This window comes from Myripristis murdjan, chromosome 3 (assembly GCF_902150065.1).
Source record: "Myripristis murdjan chromosome 3, fMyrMur1.1, whole genome shotgun sequence".
NCBI classification, from domain to species: domain Eukaryota; kingdom Metazoa; phylum Chordata; class Actinopteri; order Holocentriformes; family Holocentridae; genus Myripristis; species Myripristis murdjan.
This window is the reverse complement of record NC_043982.1, coordinates 43,637,568-43,656,169: the sequence shown is the minus strand read 5'-3', so window position 1 is coordinate 43,656,169 and position 18,602 is coordinate 43,637,568. Positions and strand designations below refer to the sequence as shown.

Here is an 18,602-nt window from a genome sequence, read left to right as displayed (position 1 = left end):
ACTCCACCCGGTGATTTCACTGATTAGTCCCTCCTCTCTGCCTGAAGGTGGAAGGTGAGGTAATCACCAGAGGAACTCACCAGAGGAATCACCAGAGGAACTCAGTTGCATGTAACCAAATTGCATTAAAAAAGTTTAATGTGTAAGTCTGGGCTAGGGAGCAGCAAAGATAGGCTAGTGTTTGTATGCACTAACACAGTTTTACATGACTAAAATTTAATATTACTAACTAAATACCTAAACATCATACTCACTCGCTTCTCCAGGCTCTGCAGTCTGGTTGTCCAAGACTGGGTATCTGCATTGGCACCTGCATCGGCCCGCCAATTCGGCGAGAAAAAAGTCCTTCAAAATAAAATGTCCATTCCAAATTAATGTCCATCGATCAAAGGTTTTACTGTTGTAATTGTTACCGTACTTTGTTTTGCTAGAAAAAATAATTTCGTTTTCAAGGCAGGTGGAGATGTACATAAATAGATCACATAGATGAAGTCAAGAGCTCTCTCTAACATTGTTTATTCAGGGAAGATTGACTGGGGATTAAGCTGTTTAATATGGCCCTGAGTATACATTCATATGGGCTAATACAAGATATATGAGCAACTACAAAATTGCATGCAATAAAAACAATATTGGCAGTAAAAACAATAAAATAACTAAGTCAAATAATAGCAATATATAACAGTTGGTCCCATGTCTGTAGCCCCTTCTGCTGCTGAATGACAAGCTTTCCAGCATGTACTAAGGTCAAGGTTCAGAAGTCAATATTTAAAAGCAGGAGCCATTTACAGTCTTCAAAGTGACATATATTCCTCTCCAGGTCATGACCTTTCCAATGATGTATTTGGCTTAGTCCTACAACAAAGTTTTAATTTTCACATTTCATAATCACTGCCTTGGCCCAGTCTTACTTTCAGTGAGGGCTTTTAAAATTCCAACACATCAAATTATTTTTTTTTCTGTTCTTTTGGTCTGTTGTGTAAAAATTGTAACACAAATCTTTTATGGTAATCATGTTTGTCTGACAACCAAAGTTGTAATTTTGCCCCACTTTGAAGCGTATTTTCCTGATGAAATGCAAGATCTTCCTTTAAGACCTAACCTCAAGCACTTCAGGCCTGATACCTGTAGTAATGCATTGGATGGTCAGCAGGGTGACAATATGTAAAGGTGACTTCTCTTGGTCACTATTTCCATCACAAAAACAAACCAACAAACAATGTTCACTTACTGAGCCTTGAAAGACCAAAGATAGGTTTTTATTAGAAATGGATTTGTGTCATAGCAACCACCATGATACTGATAGAATTTCGTCTTAAATGATCATATAGCTAAATTCCACTTGTAAAGCTGAAGTCTGACAAAACAGGTGAATTTTACTTCTTCCAGGTCCCATGACACTGTGGTCAATTGCATATCCCCAACTTCCATTCATAGATAAAGCAGAATCAAAAGAATATCAGTGCAGTGCAGTTAGAGCTGTAGGTTTGTATAGATTATAGTCTTTTCCTGATTATGGACGGGGTGTTGAGAACAGTCATTTGTTAGGACTACGGTTGGAATAATAAGGAAATGGTTCTTACATATGCTTTCTTTTTTTGCAAATGAAAGGGGTTTAGGCTATTTTAACCCTTCTCAAATCATCAGACACTGGTCATCTAACTGTACCCATGATCAGATGTAAATCTGCTCATGGTTAATTCTGTTACACTCTCTGAACAAACTGCCTCGATGTCCTACATGTGTCGTTTCTTAAAAGCAAGCCATAGATCTACCTGTTCTCTCAGGCCTCAGGCCTCCACGTCTTTCTCTCTCTATGGGTAGCCTATGTGTGGGTGTTATGTTTATGTTGGTTGGTGGGCATAAAGTAGGTTATTTTTTTCCCCGTTTTTTAAGTGTATTTAAATATCTATTCATGTTTTATTTCTCATATGTTGTGTGTGAAGCACATTGAACTTACATTTTATGAAATGTGCCTCAGTATATGAGTAAAATTGGATTTGATTTAATAGAGAGAAAAGGTTTTGCAGTGTTTAAAACCTTTCAACTCTGCCTAGCATTCTTCTGGCTAAACCTTACTTGAAATATTTCTCATTACTTTCTGCCAATATTTAAATGTTCCATACAAAGTCACAGTAAAGTATTTATTTATTTATTTGTAATTAAACTCATATCATGTAGAATCCATTACACATTCATGATAGAATCCCATCAGCCGTGGTCAACCCCCAGTGCGCATGTCGATTTCAACTTCGCAGCAGTAGCCTATTTAAATAGCTGGATCGTGCCAATCCACGGTTTGAAGAAGGCTACGCGAGACCGTAGTGCGAGACTACCTGGCAAGCGGTAACTACATAAGAGGAAACCTTAGCAAGGTATAGTAGCTAAAATGTATAACTGTTTAGAAATCTAGTATTGAAATATGTTGTCTAAGTAACCTGGTATTTTATTTCCATCAAATGAACAACTGATGCCAGAGGTTTCGCTCAAAAAAGTTCACTAAATTAAAAAAAAAAAGATAACGACGTTAGTTATCTTAAATTAAAGACAGCTGTGGGTCTCTGTCTCTTCCACCACTGCAGTTGTTACCATGTCTGACAAACCAGACGTTAGCAGTGGAGAGTCAGATGAAGATCTGCAAATGGAAAAAGTTAGCCTTGATGCCATCTTGGCTGACCTGCATGACACTGAAGTAAGTTTGGATTTGTCTGGATTTCCACACCTGTGGTCGCCATGCTTACGTGTGATATCCATCATGTTTACCTACCAAGTTGGTAGGAGATGTAGCCTCAAAATACTGAAAAGATGTGTGTCGATCATCAACAGTAGTGCATGCAGTTATGCCTGCAAATAAGGTTTTATTTTAAGGAGTAACTGGCTAATTTTTAGGATGACACTTTTTTCCCCCCAAAGTACAGAGAAAGCCTATCAGTGCCTCAATGCTATTGTTTTTAAAAATGTTTTTCATAATGCAATTTAGCACTGTATCTTCCTGCCCAGCTAACAAGTCCTAATGTATTTTAATCAGCCTCACACTACAAAATGTTGCATTAATGTTTTAATTTCAGAGGAAAGAAACACATGAGCAGGGGAAAAAGGCCACACAAAACACCTCGAGAAGCCTGTGCGCTGGAGGAAGAGGGACATGTATGGACGCTTAATGGCTGAGAGGCAGACATCTGAAAGAGGTTAGTGTGACTTCTCAGGTTACAGTAAGTATATGCATCAGTGTGAAGGTCATAAAGTCTCCAGTTCTCTAAAATTGATGGCTGATAATACTAGATTCCCTTTCCAAATTGTCAGTGTATCTCTGAACATTATAATATCACACCACAGTGAAAGTTTAAATGATACCTGTTACCAGGTATCATGCAAAAAGGGCTTTGACTGTTTTGACAAGCCACTGAAAAGTAGATGCACAAATAATCATGACCTGATCGTGATGGTGATGTTTTGTATGACAGGCTCCCGGTCATCCTCTCACTTAAAGCCCAAGGATACTCATCAAGGTGATGCCACCACTTCAAAAGAGGGTAAACAAAAGTTATTTACATGATCTGGCACAGGGCTGATTTTATTGGGGCTATTAACAAATATGGGATGACAGGATGATGGTGTGAAATGTGACTGAAAAGAGGATAAGATGGTCAGGAATCAGTTCTTAACCCAAGCTCAAGGAAAACCCTCAGTGCTAAGATTACATAGTGTTAAAATGTCTGTGGATCAATTGAATTTTCCAACTCTGGAACTTATAATTTGTTAGTCATTAATTTTTTGACATTCTAACCAAGAATGTCAAAATCCCATGACAAAACCATACTTTCAACAGTCTCTTTCACTTTCTCTGTCTTTTTGTCACATTTAAGCTACCCCGTTAGAAGTGCAAGAGGCCCAGCAGACAATCGGTAGGTCTTAAGCTCCATGATCATGTCTTGATAGTGTTTTGTTTGTGTGTTGGGAATTCACATCTCACTTTGATTGTCATTGCTCTGCCGTTCTTATTTAAAATTTGATCATTGTTTATAATTTACATGTGGGCATTTTGATTATACTCTAAATAGAGCTAAAACCTGTCAATCAGGAGTGACTACACCTTTGAAGATAATGTCACACTCTGCTCTAGACTTACAGCTCCAGTTGCTAAAAGACAGCTTGACAGATGATCCATTAGAGTGTTCAGAAGAAACAGCGACTGTTCCTAGGACCTGGGAGATGCGGCAGACAGTGTCAGATGAGAAATGGGAAAATGCAAGGCCACATCTACTAGAACTGATGCTCTCAGCAGAGAAACCACCGCTTGAGCTATGTGACCACTGCAACATGCAACAGGCTGTAATCAGATGTCGAGACTGCCTGCCTAAAGAGCTGTTTTGCAGCAAATGTGATGTGTCCATTCATCAATATTGTGTTTTACACAATAGGGACTCTCTGGTAGAGGGCTTTTATAAAGCAATTCCACCTACATGCTACATAGCAATAGATGATGATGGGACACAAACAATATGTGAACAAGGTATGTATGAAATGGTTTAAAGGTCTTTCATATTAACAAAAAATATTGTGGAGACTAACTACTTCTTTATTTTCATATGCATTTGTAGCATGTCTGTTACCAATTGCTTGGCCCAGAGACATTTGCAGTTGTGATGATGTAGACTTTACTGTTGGTACTGGGCGAGACATTATCCTGGTCACCATAAATGGTAAGCATGCAGTCATTTAAGAATCAGGCTATGATTCTTACATGTCTACACATTGTATATGGACACAACCCACTTTTCAAGGTGTTAATTTATAATATAACATGTTTCCCTTGTTTTCACAGGACGCTATGATCTGTCCCTGCCTTCAGTTACCTGCAAGTCCTGCTTGACAAAATGGACTCCTGGACTCAAGGACCTACAGGCCAGTGGTTACTGGCCTGGTAATGTAGATTTTCAAACGCTATACACAACTGATGTGTTTCATACATTTGAAGAATTGAAAGTCACTGCACCAGGTTTATCCCGGCATGCATTTGTAAAAATGCTCGACCAATGTTCCAGCAACTTTGGGCGCGTAAGTCAAACATTTTCTGCAGTTGACAGAATGTAGTCATTTAGACCTGATGTACTATCAGTTGTTCACATAATTGAATATCTTATCTTCTGTTTAATAACAGACAGGGAGTATATCTGGTGACAGTCTACAGCGTAGCTTCTTGGAGTGGACATACTGTCGCCATGAGAAAGACAAACTCCTAAACAACGAACATTTCTCCTGCCCAGCCTGCGCTGAAGATGTGGTGGCAATCTCTGTTGATGGAAACAGGAAGATGTATCGATTCAGTCGGACTAAAGGGTAATGGTTATTTCATTACTTTATCATTTATCATTGTTTTTGGAAAAAAATAGAAATCCCTTGTGAACTGATTTTAAAATGTCTCCTTTTCAAAATGTCTAGACTGGGTGAAAATCCATACTTTGACGGTGCATTTTTTGCAAAGGACAAAGAAGTGGCAGACTTTGTGGAGCTTATTCGGAATCGAGTCCAACCTGTGAGTTGTTCATACTGTAGTTTACAATGGCCATGGATCAGGTTATTGTATAATTTCTTCTGAATTTGAAAGAAAGAGATTATACATATACATCATGTTAGAATCACAGCACTAGCCTGAGAGCCGATGTATAGACTCTTGGCCACTGTCTGGTTAGGTGTTAAAACCCATGTGCTAACTTATGGTGTCTGCACATGCTTCAGGCAGCAGCGAGCCCTGTATTCCTGCATGAAGTTTCATGAAAAAGAAATGTTTGGGCAAGGATCCCAGTTGCCACACAGATGCACAGTAAACATGCTGGATACTTCTCATTTGGGTTGGGTAGATAATTATGAATTGCGTTACAATACCATTAGTTTTTTTGTTTATTTGTTTTTACTTTTGAAGAGATATTATAATAATTTAACATTTTTTGAAAACATTTTGTGTGAAATGCTTTCAATAGGTGTCTGGAAAAGGGGTGTGTGGGAAATCACGATGGACAGCTGCAAGAGAGACTGCCAAAAAGTCTGGATCAAAAGTGGATGAAGAGGGCGTGGAGGTGGCTGTCTGTCGTCATGGCATGCTATTCAAAGCCGTAAACATGTTCAGAGGAGAGATATTTGCATATCCTCTTTTTCTGCAGAAAGAGCTTGCCATGGCCTATAATATACAATTTATTTGCACTGACATCATGTGCAAGTACTATCCTTACTTACAGAAGGTGTGTAAGTTCTTCCCAGACCTGGTTCCACTCTTGCAAAATAAGCCATTCCTGTCTGTGATGCACGCCAAGGGTCACTCTGGGAAATGTGAGGTAAATTTATCTATCTTTCAGTTTAACTTCTATATATTCTTGTGTTATGAGTGCAATGGGGAAAATTACTTCTCAAGTGTGTGTGTGTGTGTGTGTGTATATATATATATATATATATATATATATATATATATATATATATATATATATATATATATATATATATATATATATATATGTATGTGTGTGTATATATATGTATATATATATATATATATATATATATATATATGTATTGTAACGGTACGACTGCGTTTTTGGGGTGCCAGTTAGGTCAGCGCCTAACAATACTTGATCAGGGTGTGAGTCAGTATTTTTTTTCTTTGTTCAGGTCGTCCCCGTACATAAGGTCCAAAAAAATGAGGAAAAGAAATAAAATCCCTTTTTTGAACCCATAAAAGAACAGAACCCAAAGCCAAACAATCCAAACAACACAATAACACCACCAGGAATTTTCAATTCAAATCAAAATATATTGCGGCAAAACACAGGCAAAGAATCAACCAATAAACCAGCACAGCAAAGGCAGCAGCACACAAAAAAAACCAACAAAGAAATCAACCGCCAGTCCAATCCAGAAAAACAAAAATCAAGTCCACAATTTCCAATCCCCCAACCAAAAATCCTCGCACAGTCTCTTCTGTAAATCAGTTCAACTCATTCCCAATTTCAAAAAATAAATAAATAAATAAATTCAGCTCAGTTCAGTTCAGTTTAGTTCAATTCAGTTCAGTTCAGTTCGTTACAAACAAAAAAAAATGAAAGAGAAAAAGGCAACAGAAATAAACCCCCGGATTCACTGGAGTTACCTCCCAGCCCAGTCCAGTCCAGTCCAGTCAGTCCCGTCCGTGCGTAACGTCAGTCCCGTCCGTGTGTTTCTCCCTCTGTACATCCGCTGGTAATAGGATTGTGTAGCGATCCGCCAGCTTCCAGGGATTCTGTTCCACCCGGGTCTCTTCTCACGACGGACACTCCGGAAACATACGCGGACTTTCGCGAGGAGAAAAAAAACTGGAGACGCAAGAAACGCTGCTCAGTACTTCGGCAGGACGGCCTCACCTCTTCCTCCGTTATACTGTGAGCCGCGCCATTTTGAATTTCCCCCGGTTTTTAAAACGGGAAGGACGGCCGCCATTGGCTCATTAATGGAGGTGTGTTCATGACAGCGGGGCTCGTGAATGAAGGTGGGGCTCATGAATGGAGGTGGGTGTGTGTGTGTGTGTGTGTGTCTTCCGTTAATGACAGCGGGGAGTGTGAATCATCCTCGGTAGTGATAGTTATTATGATAACCTATCGCTACAGTATGTATGTGTATATATATATATATATATGTGTATATATATGTATGTATATATATATATATATATGTATGTATGTGTATATATATATATATAAACTAATCTAGTTTAGTTCAGAAGTATATAAACAATGGATTCAGACCTCACTCAGCCATGCCCAACTCATAACTTGTGTGGTATCCTTCACTGCTGTGTAAGATTTTTAAAAAGCAATGTAGTAGGTTCTATGGAGAACTCAAAATATGATCTCTTATCGCACTACAGGTGCAGTGGGGTGGACGTAATCAGGAAGGAGCAGGTAAGTTGTCCAACATGTAGCAGAAATTGACTATCTATAAAAATGAAGCAAACCCTAACAGTAAAACATTCATAAATTTGAAATGGCATCAAGTGGTTTTCCTATGAAATTTGAAATCCCACGTGTTACATTTCAGTCTGTTCTATCGTGTCCTTCCAATGGCATTAGGTATGACTGTTGGTGAGGAGGTTGAACAGGTGAATTCTTTTTTGTCTCGTGTTGCACTGACAACAAAGTACATGACCAAATCCAGTAAGTAAACAATTGCAGTCTGCAACATCTTGTGCAGGATTTGTAATACTGTCATCTTAATGAACATCAATGATTTTGCCAGCTAGCTTCACATGTAGGCTTTAACATTCTGAAGAATGAACAAAGGCCAAAATGTTAAAGCTGAAAACCTTCTCAGCTGCAACAGTTTTGAATAGTAACATTTTCTCCCCTTCTGATAGCACGAACTGATATGATAACTATACAAGCAAGAGGATGGAATGAAAGAAAGAGGAAAACCCTACACAAATACCTCTCTCAAAGATATGTCAAGGTACACTTTCTCCTAGGCATTTTGGATTCACTGACATTCTTGTACAGAACCATTCTTTGGCAAGAACACACCCCTCAAGTGCTTGAAGCTCTATGATTGATGGTTCAAAAAATCCCAGTAGTTTAGAAGAACTAATTCTTGTTGGCCAGTTTAAATGCAGTTGATTTTTTTTTTTTTCAGTGCACTCAGCAGTAACATTGAACAGCCTCTTGAAATGAATGTGATGCATGACATCCTGCTGAATTATGGCTGAATTATGGTCCAGCTCAAAAATGGCAATAACAATAGTCTGCTGACAGTGGACATCATATTCACCATTATCTCAGCATTATATTACCAATTCATTAATTTGTTTTACTGAAAATCAAGTGCCATGAAATGAGAAACTCCCAGTTCTAACACTGATATTCATTGCAGACACTGAAGAGGACAGTAGATGTGGAAAAAGAGCTTGAGACCTTGAAAAGAGATCTGGAGATCACTGACAAGGATCTCTTGCAGTGGGTTGAAGATGTTAGGGAATGGGCTGCAGCAAGTATGCATTGCTCTTGCTCAATACAATGTGTGTAATTAAGTGTGACCATTGACTATTTAAATATGAATTTATTAACTTCTGATAATATGTTCAACAGCTCCAGTAAACATCAGTCCTGAAGATGCGCCTGGGCTGCAGCGGGTCATAGAAAGCTTGGCTTTAAGCATCCAGCAAAAAAAAACAAGACAAATATCGTCAGCATGGTGTGTTCTGATCAGCTACTTTGTGACTAACTTGTGATTAACCAGTGAGAAAACATGTTTAGTTATATTTGTTTTTTAGGTGTTAACATTTGTTTTTGATTTATATTTCAGACAGCAGCAAGGCTAGGCACAGCCTTAGTTCAAAGATTCAGAAGGAAAAAAAGAAACTTGATGAGGTCATCAGCTTCTGTAACATGCTTGTCCCAGAGGAAGAGGCTGTTCCTTCAGTTGACATCATCCTGGCTGCAGAGTGTCCTCTATGGCCATGGGACAAGGGTATGGCCTTAACTTGTCAATGATGTTTTTTTTTTTTTTTTTAACAATCACCTTTTAACCCTGTATTTAAATTATTACTTATCTTATTTATATATTGTAAAGCCTGAATTTTAACTTAGGACTTCCTTTCCCATTTCAGAATCGGACATTCCTTTAAAGAAAAAAAAGTTGGCTTTTGATAAAGTAATGCTTCTCCATCGGCTGAGAGAAGAAGACGGGATTCTTCTCAAAGAAATGAAACAACACTGGCAGTCGCTTTGCCGCTACTCCAGACGACTGAAGGAAGACATCACTAGCGACTTACTGGAAGACTGCAAGTATATAATTTGATACAGTGTTACATTTGGGAATGGTTAAACCACATCCACATTTTTGATAATGCTACAGACTTGAGTAGACATATTAAATTAGTAATGTATTAAAAGATATCAAAACTGCATTAACTTTTTGAAACATTGGTGTCAAAACAGCAAATATGCTAAATAGATGGAAAAAGTGAGTCCGTCTTTCTGTTTATCAGGTCTTCCTCCAGGACACACTCCTGAGGCCTGTGAGGGACTACGGTGCATTTTGAAAGCCCAATTAGATGGAACTAAAAGACTAATGACAGAGGTGCAGTCTGTCTACAAAAACATTGTGGTTACCGGAAATGTCCTGCATCAAGAGGAAGAAGATGAAGACGAGGAAGGCGAGGAAGAATCATTGGAAGGTGTTATGGACTCTACTGATGGCAGTGAAACTGATGAGATTTAAGGCTGGGCAAAGATCGATATGCCATATCACAATATCCACATAATAAGTGGTGTTTCCTGGTTTTGAAGGCTGCATTACAATAAAGTTATGTCATCTTCTAGTTGTTATATTATTTGCCTTTACCCATTTAGTTATTATATAGACATTACTGATGACTTATCAAAAATTGTGAAAAATATTTTTATTAAAGCACCAACAGTCACCCCCACAATATTGTCCAAAGGTATTTGGCCTAAAATATTATGATATTTGATGTTGTCTGTATCATCCATCCATAAGGGCTTTTAAGTGCCTCACAAGTTTTGTTAATGCAAATGTTATAGCATTGTTCTAGCATTCTAGACGGTTCTGTCTACTCACACACTCAGTAGCATGGCTGATGATTGAGATAATGTAGTTTCCATACTCTGTCTTCATGAATGGCAGACCTGTTAATTTGGTTCTCTATTCCTGGATCACTGAAGTCAACAGAAATAGCCAATACACACCATAGCTGCATTTCAGCCTATTTACATGTAGTTCCTCTACAGGAAAATAAGATCAGAATTCAAGAGACAGCTGAGACATGAGGTTAATAGCATGACACAACATTCTTGGTTTTCATTCCACTCAGTTTATTAAAAAAGCACATTTAATTGTTACAACAAAGTACACTGAAGTTCTCGCACACCTGAAGAGTAATTACCTCGGCGGCACTCGGGGAGGCGCTGTTTTGACTGGTAAGTTGAATAAGACTTTGGAGGCTACAAGTTTGACTGCGTTATCCTTTGGACGTGCAATATGAATAACTGCCAATAACTGTAACAATACCTTAATATGAATGGTGTCAAGTAAAGGCGCCTCGTTGAAATCAGTGAGCTCTGTGTCTTGTGGGCTGTCGGCTACGGCTGTGTCGCTGTCAAATGTGTCATGTCAGGTTAGTCGGAGTGACGTAATATGGCAGCTGCCCGCGTCGTCATAGCAATGAATGCGCTGGCTTCTGAGGTGACGGTCGGCTAAAATAATTTATCTAGAAACTAGTAAATTACTGAAGTAGACTGTTTAGACGACCAATCTTCACCCGGGTTTGTGTAAATGAGACTTTACATAGAATTAATAAAATCGAGGGCTTAAACAACGTCAACTGTACAACAATAAGCAAAGAGTGTGCAACAGTCTAAACAGTGATCTACTTCATCACAGCCACCCGCACAGGAAACCAACTTTATAAGCTGTAAACAAGTGCATACGAGTGCTGGGGGGTGGAATATAATAAAATATTTACTGCAGCCGAACTGCTAATTACACTCCATCTAGATGACCAATGTTAAGAAAAAGTTAAGCTGTTGGTTAATTTCGGATTTTTTTTTTTTTTTTAAGCCTTGGCCGGGGGGAGGCGGGCAGGCTTGGTTTACTTCCGGGTTTTAAATGGTCGTAAAAATGAATATTGAAACAAATATATTAACCATTTCCCGCAGCCGAAACATAAATTACCCTGCCTTTAGTTGGTTTTGTTTGGGAGGGAAAAAAAACATTCAAACAATGTTGATTTATTTCGGATATTTTATCAAGTAGCCTATTTGCGTTGGTGGGGTTCCATGGACAGTTATATTAACGCTTCAAGTTTGCAAGATATCCAAATTAAAAGTAATCAGATTTATAATATAAACGTCAACATATGTTGTCTTTGGAATAAAAACGGCTTGGAAAGCAAGAAAATAAAGGGCTTTTATGGGACAGTAAGCTGTTTGTGTCATACCATGGCACCATGGCAACGGATGTCAACAATGTTGGATCAACAATGTTGGATTCCAACGTTTGCTGGCGAGACCGGGCGAAATGATCGTGATTACTAACAAACTAGAGAACGTATACATTCACTGAACACAGATTATGAAAACAAAGTGCATATTTCTCGCTAGAAATGTCATCAAAACACATTTAAATACAGAAACTACCTTAAAATATTACATTTTCCACTGAGAATGAACGAAATGTCCGCCATCTTGCTTCCTTTTGCAGTCAGAAACTTGGAAGTCACGTGACCCGGGCGCAGGGACCACTATAACAATTGAATGTTGATATGTAACGAATTTGAGCTTGGAAACGTCGATACGCTAACGTTTCCCTAGTTTGCAGAAACGTAAAAGCGTGACATTTCCCCATGGAGACTGGGTTGACACAAGAGTTACACAGCAGAGAAAACTGTGGAGAGCTGCGGGCTGGGACGGGGCTTTATGTCGGGCTCTGACAGACACAGGGCATTTCTCCTCAGGCAGTTCTGAGCAGCGGATAGGCTCACCTCTGAGAAACAGACTAAACAAAATAATTAAACAAAAAATTAAACAAAATGATGCAGAAAACTGTATATTTATCCTCAGAGTTTCCATTAACCAGCCCTGCAGTTCTACCCATGAAGTTTTGATTTTGTTACATTCCCATAATGCACGGATTATAGTCGTTTTTTATTTTACATTTTACATATTATGTATTCAGTGAGAGGCAGATTTTTATTACTTGTTATAGCCTGTGTAATTTTCTGACATTCAGAGCCATCATTTAGTTATTTCTGCCAAGGTACATTAACAAAAAGACAAATTAACAAAAAATCAAACAAATAAGTAAACATAAGAGAACACAGACTGTTTTGGTATTTAGGTGTAATTAATATTATAATGTGTGTGTGTGTGTGTGTGTGTGTGTGTGTGTGTGTGTGTGTGTGTGTGTGTGTGTGTGTATACAGTGATGTGAAAAAGTATTTGCCCCCTTCCTGATTTCTTATTTTTTGGCATATTTGTCACACTTAAATTTTTCAGATCATCAAACAAATTTTAATATTAGACAAAGATAACCAGTGTAAATACAAAATGCAGTTTTTAAATGATGATTTCATTTTTTAAGGGAATAAAGCTATCCAAACCTACTCAGCCCTATGTGGAAAAAGTAACTGCACCCCCTTGTTAAATCATGAATTAACTGTGATTGACCACATTTTTTTTTTTGGAAAGCTGAGTTTAATTTGACAGCCACACCCCCAGCCTGATTACTGCCATACCTGTTGAATCAAGAAATCACTTAAACAGAACCTGTCTGACAAAGTGAAGTAGGATAAAAGATCTCAAAAAGCAACACCTCATGCCGCGATCTAAAGAAATTCAACAAAAGATGAGAGACAAAGTCATTGGCATCTATCAGTGTGGAAAGGGTTACAAAGCCATTTCTAAGGCTTTGGGACTCCAACGAACCACAGTGAGAGCCATTATCCACAAATGGAGAAAACTGGGAACAGTGGTGAACCTTCCCATTAGTGGCTGGCCTACCAAAAATACTCCAAGAGTGAATCAACGACTCATCCAAGAGGTCACAAAAGAAGCCAGAACAACATCTAAAGAAGTGCAGGCCTCACTTGCCTCAGTGAAGGTCAGTGTCCATGATTCAACAATAAGAACAAGACTGGGCAAAAATGACATCCATGGGAGAGTTCCAAGGCGAAAACCACTGCTGACCAAAAAGAACACAAAGGCTCGTCTCACATTTGACAGAAAACATCTTGATGATCCCAAGACTTTGGGGAAAATATTCTGTGGACCGACGAGACAAAAGTTGAACTCTTTGGAAGGTGTGCGTCCCGTTACATCTGGCGTAAAACTAACACAGCATTTCATGAAAAGAACATCATACCAACAGTCAAACATGGTGGTGGTAGTGTGATGGTCTGGGGCTGCTTTGCTGCTTCAGGACCTGGACGACTTGCCATAATTGATGGAACCATGAATTCTGCTCTTTACCTGTAAATCCTGAGGGAGAATGTCCGGCCATCAGGTTGAGGCCTCAAGCTCAGGCACATTTGGGTCATGCAGCAGGACAATGATCCAAAATACACCAGCAAGTCCACCTCTGACTGGCTTAAAGAAAAAAAAAAAAATGAAGGTTTTGGAGTGGCCTTGTCAAAGTCCAGACTTAAATCCAATTAAGATACTGTGGCATGACCAGGCCATTCGTGCTCCAAAACCATCCAGTTTGGCTGAATTAAAACATTTCTGTAAAGAAGAGTGGGCCAGAATTCCTCCACAGCGATGTAAAACACTCATTGCCAGTTATCGCAAACGCTTGATTGTAGTTGTTGCCCCACCAAAGGTGGCACAATCCGTTATTAGGTTTAGGGGGCAATTACTTTTTCACATAGGGCCAAGTAGGTTTTTTCCCTTCATGAATGAAATCATCATTTAAAAACTGCATTTTGTATTTACTCTGGTTATCTTTACCTAATATTAAAATTTGTATGATGATCTGAAACATTTAAGTGTGACAAATCTGCAAAAACCTAAGAAATTAGGAAAGGGGCAAATACTTTTTCACAGCCATATGTGTCACAGCCATATGTCTATATGTGTGTGTGTACACACACACACACACACACACACAGACATATATATATATATATATATATATATATATATATATATATATATATATATATATATATGTATATGTATATATATATATATATATATATATATATATATGTGTGTGTGTGTACACACACACACACACACACACATATACATACATACACACACACACACACACACACACACACACACACACACACACAAATTCAACAATGCAGAATGTGGAGCTGTAGCCATTGTGACGTCATGCCGTCCGTCACAAACCAGTGCAGGTGATTGTAAAATATTGAGCAGTGTTCTAGGTGTTGTCTGTGCTGCGCGTTGCAACGTCATCATTTGGTTGAATATGACGTCAGTCGGAGTCTTTAAAAGGCCAGGTCGGCAGCAGGTGTGTGTCACATACCTGTTGCTGGTCAGCAGGTGTGTGTCCAGCACACATGCTGGTGTTGGTCTTTGACTGGTCTATCAACCGGTTTGGCTTGCCTTGACTAAGTGTGGCCCAACGTAGTATGTGTAAGCTCTCCAAGTTCAGCTGTTGAGTGGTTCACTCTCTTCAGTCCGGTCTTAGACTGGGCAAAGACCAAGCGAGTCTCGTCTTTCCCAGGCGGGCTCTCCAGCTGGCTCTGCCAGCTGCACAGCAGGTGTGTCCTCAGGCCGGTCTACGGTGGTCGGTGCAGCCTGCGCAGAGACTAGAGGCCACAGACTGGTGATCCTGAGTGATGCAGGCGCTCTCTGCTGCTACGAGGAGACGGCGCCTGCGTCACGGATGTCATGGAGACTTGGCATTGGCCTGCTGAACATCTGGTCGCAAGGACCGTGCTGTTGTCTGAACTGCGCCGCCATGATGTGCCAATGACTGCTCCGTGGCTTCTCAACAGGGGATGAATACCGTCTTTTGGACCACGGGTCGTTGCCGTTACAGCTATACCGCCTGCGCCTGCTCCTTGATACGGAGACGGGACCTGGGGTCAGTTCCATCTATCTATCTATCTATCTATCTATCTATCTATCTATCTATCTTGTATTTGGCAATAGCCCCTCTCCCGCTGTTGCCTTTGTGCATGAGGATAATATGGAGTAGCATCGTTTCTCAGTTCGAATGCTCGCTGATCAGGTAAGTCACACAGTTCAGGTAGGTCTTCATGGATGACTCAAACAGTTGGGCGCCACTCACAGCCACTGAACGCAATCACACAATAGATAGATAGATAGATAGATAGATAGATAGATAGATAGATAGAGCTGTATCCAGGTGTAGCCTACTGTCAATATTATGAATCTACAGCAGTAAGTATAAATGGCCTAGTTTTGAGCTGGTGGCAGTTTTGGAAGGCAGACTATACAGCTAAAATGGGAGAGGGCACCACAGGACCAGACTGAGGAACCATAAAACCCTTCAGGTTCAATCCAAGACTAATCCACAGTCGTAATGTAACACATCTTGTGCCTAATGTTATGATTTCACATTGGCACAAAAACACAAATCATGGAGAGAAATGCTCTCATGTTTTGGATCATGATGGGTAAAAGAGTTATCCTTAACTCCTGAAGCATTTTTAAATCATCCTTTTGAGAAATGAGAATTATCACGTCATACCTTAAGATAATATAACATAACATAGCATAACGTAACATAGCCCTCCCCTGATGTATAGTCTGCCTGTAAACAATATCATGTTTTCATATTATAGTAGTCTACAACACAAGCATGTTAGATTCTGATTTGGCTGTTTTAGCTCCAAAACCACTGAAAAGTGGTGCTTTAGAGTCCCAGAGAAGAGCAGAGCTTCATTTTCTTCATCCTATCTCATCTAAAAATCAGTGTCACATAGCTGAAATATTTAACTTTAAATACATTTAAATTTAATTCCCCGCAAGCACCAGCAATCCACCTTTGCACTAACAATGGCATTATGTAATCTGTATTCTGTTTCTGTGCCTACAACATCCATTGCACGTCTGTCCGTCCTGGGGAGGGATCCCTCCTCTGTTGCTCCCCTGAGGTTTCTTCCTATTTTTCTCCCTGTTAAAGGGGTTTTTTAGGGAGTTGTTCCTCCTCCGATGTGAGGGTCTAAGGACAGAGGATGTTGCATTCCTGTAAAGCCCCTTGAGACAAATTTGTAATTTGTGATTCTGGGTTATATAAATAAATAACATTGAATTGAACTGAATTGAAGTGAAGTGAATTGAATTGAATTGAATTGAAGTGAATTGAATTACATACCACATCCATTAACCATGCTTCTCCTTTGTGGGCAGCTGTAAAACTTTCTTTTTCTTTTCAATGCACTACTTTCCTTTAAATAGCAGATCTGCACACATGCTCTGAATTCCACTAGAGGGCGTCCTCACTCCATAGGAAAACCTCATCCTAATCTGCTGCTGGCATTTTGCTATCCTGAGTGGCATCGAGGACAGGGGCATATGGAAAAAGATCCTGTGCAACACTCACTAATCATCATTGGCCTAAATAGTCTTTTATTTGTTTGTCTGTCTCTTTGTTTCAAGGACTTTTGCATTTATTGAATGGTGAAAATCATTTGTGGTTGATCCAACCTTGCACAGTGAAATGATGTGGTTCCTTGCCCAAAAAGAAGAATAAAAAAATATGTTTCACAGTTTTTCTTTTGTAAATTTTTGATTTTATAATCTCAGAATTTTCAAGTTTTTTTTTCTCATAAATCTGCAAATTTAATCTTGGAAATTCTGTGTTTTTTTCCTCAAAATATTACCCCCCTTCTCCTGCTCCATAATTTTTCCCCTACATTGGCACTAATACGCCATTATATGTTCACCAAGTGGATTATGTTAGTTTTCTCTATCAGTATCTCAGTGAATGGAGGGATTTCCATGAAATGTGATGGACAGAAACAACAACTGACTCAGTTAAAAGAACACTTATTTCCAGACTTTTTCCTACTTTTGTCCTGTAAGAAAAAAAGTTTTGTCTTTTCTTTCTTTTCTTTTCCTTTTCTTTTTATTTGTGTGTTTTTTGTTTTTTTTTTCTTTTTGGAAGAGGGTGGGATTTTTTCTAAATTTTATATCTACATCTTAAGACAGAATTCTATGCTTCAGCATTTACCAACAAAAAACTGCATCTCCACTTGCCAAAGTGGCGATTTATTTTATATTTCAAAATAAATGCCCAGCCACTGGCTTGTGCATGTCAGGGTGAAAAACCAACACAGTGTCGAGCCCAGCAGCCACGCGGGCTTCCTGCCTGCACCGCCACAGACTGACGCTCTGATTGAAACGGACACGCGCCTGCTCGAGACTGCACTCCAACCCGACAGCTGACCAAAGGCCCACATGCAGCAGGCAGCAGGGAAACATACGCTTTCCATCATGTCTGTCAAATAATAACTACATTATTATCACCAAAGTAAAGCGCAGGCTGAACTGCTGGGACAATAAACAAGGACTCCAATACCCACAATGCTGCTCATTGCTACTTGCAGCTGTTGCTCAGGTGAAAATTTTTGCATTTCCTCACTTTTAACAGATGGTTTAGTGGTTTCGAGCTACCAGCTTACTGAGATCATTTACAGGAAAAAGCTTTTCAAACTGTGTGTCTCATTGAAAACGTTACAGCTGTGCCTTAGCTCAGAGTTTCTTCCTTCCAACAGCCACATGTTGCTGCAGCGTATTAGGGCCTTTGTATAGGGAGGGGGAAACACTCAGAGGAAAAATAAGTCAGATTTTCCAAGATCAAAAAAAAAAAAAAAAAAAAAAAACTCGGGAAATAAAAGAAAATTCTGAGATTATAAAGTCACAAATTTGCAAAAAAGAAAAAAAAATCAGAAATTCTGAGATTAAAGTTATATATTTATGAAAAAAAAAAAAACTCACAAATGTATGAGAAAGAGAATTGTAAAGTTGTAAATTATGAGAAAAAAACTCAAAGATATAGTTTTACTTATAGTAATTTATTTACTAAGAAGAAAATCCTGGTTTCAGCCCAGAATCACAATA

The 18,602-nt window shown here is 39.0% G+C and overlaps 1 protein-coding gene across 1 annotated transcript; it reads left to right on the top strand.

The window, feature by feature from the left end:
* The first annotated feature begins 3,160 nt into the window (after positions 1 to 3,160).
* LOC115357244 (uncharacterized) lies at positions 3,161 to 7,987 on the top strand. The gene is made up of 7 exons (XM_030048664.1): positions 3,161 to 3,188; positions 3,867 to 3,905; positions 4,826 to 4,929; positions 5,162 to 5,340; positions 5,443 to 5,536; positions 5,982 to 6,332; positions 7,895 to 7,987. Exons 1-7 carry the CDS (start codon positions 3,161 to 3,163, stop codon positions 7,946 to 7,948), a joined length of 849 nt encoding a protein of 282 aa, XP_029904524.1. The 3' UTR covers positions 7,949 to 7,987.
* The last annotated feature ends 10,615 nt before the right edge of the window (positions 7,988 to 18,602 follow it).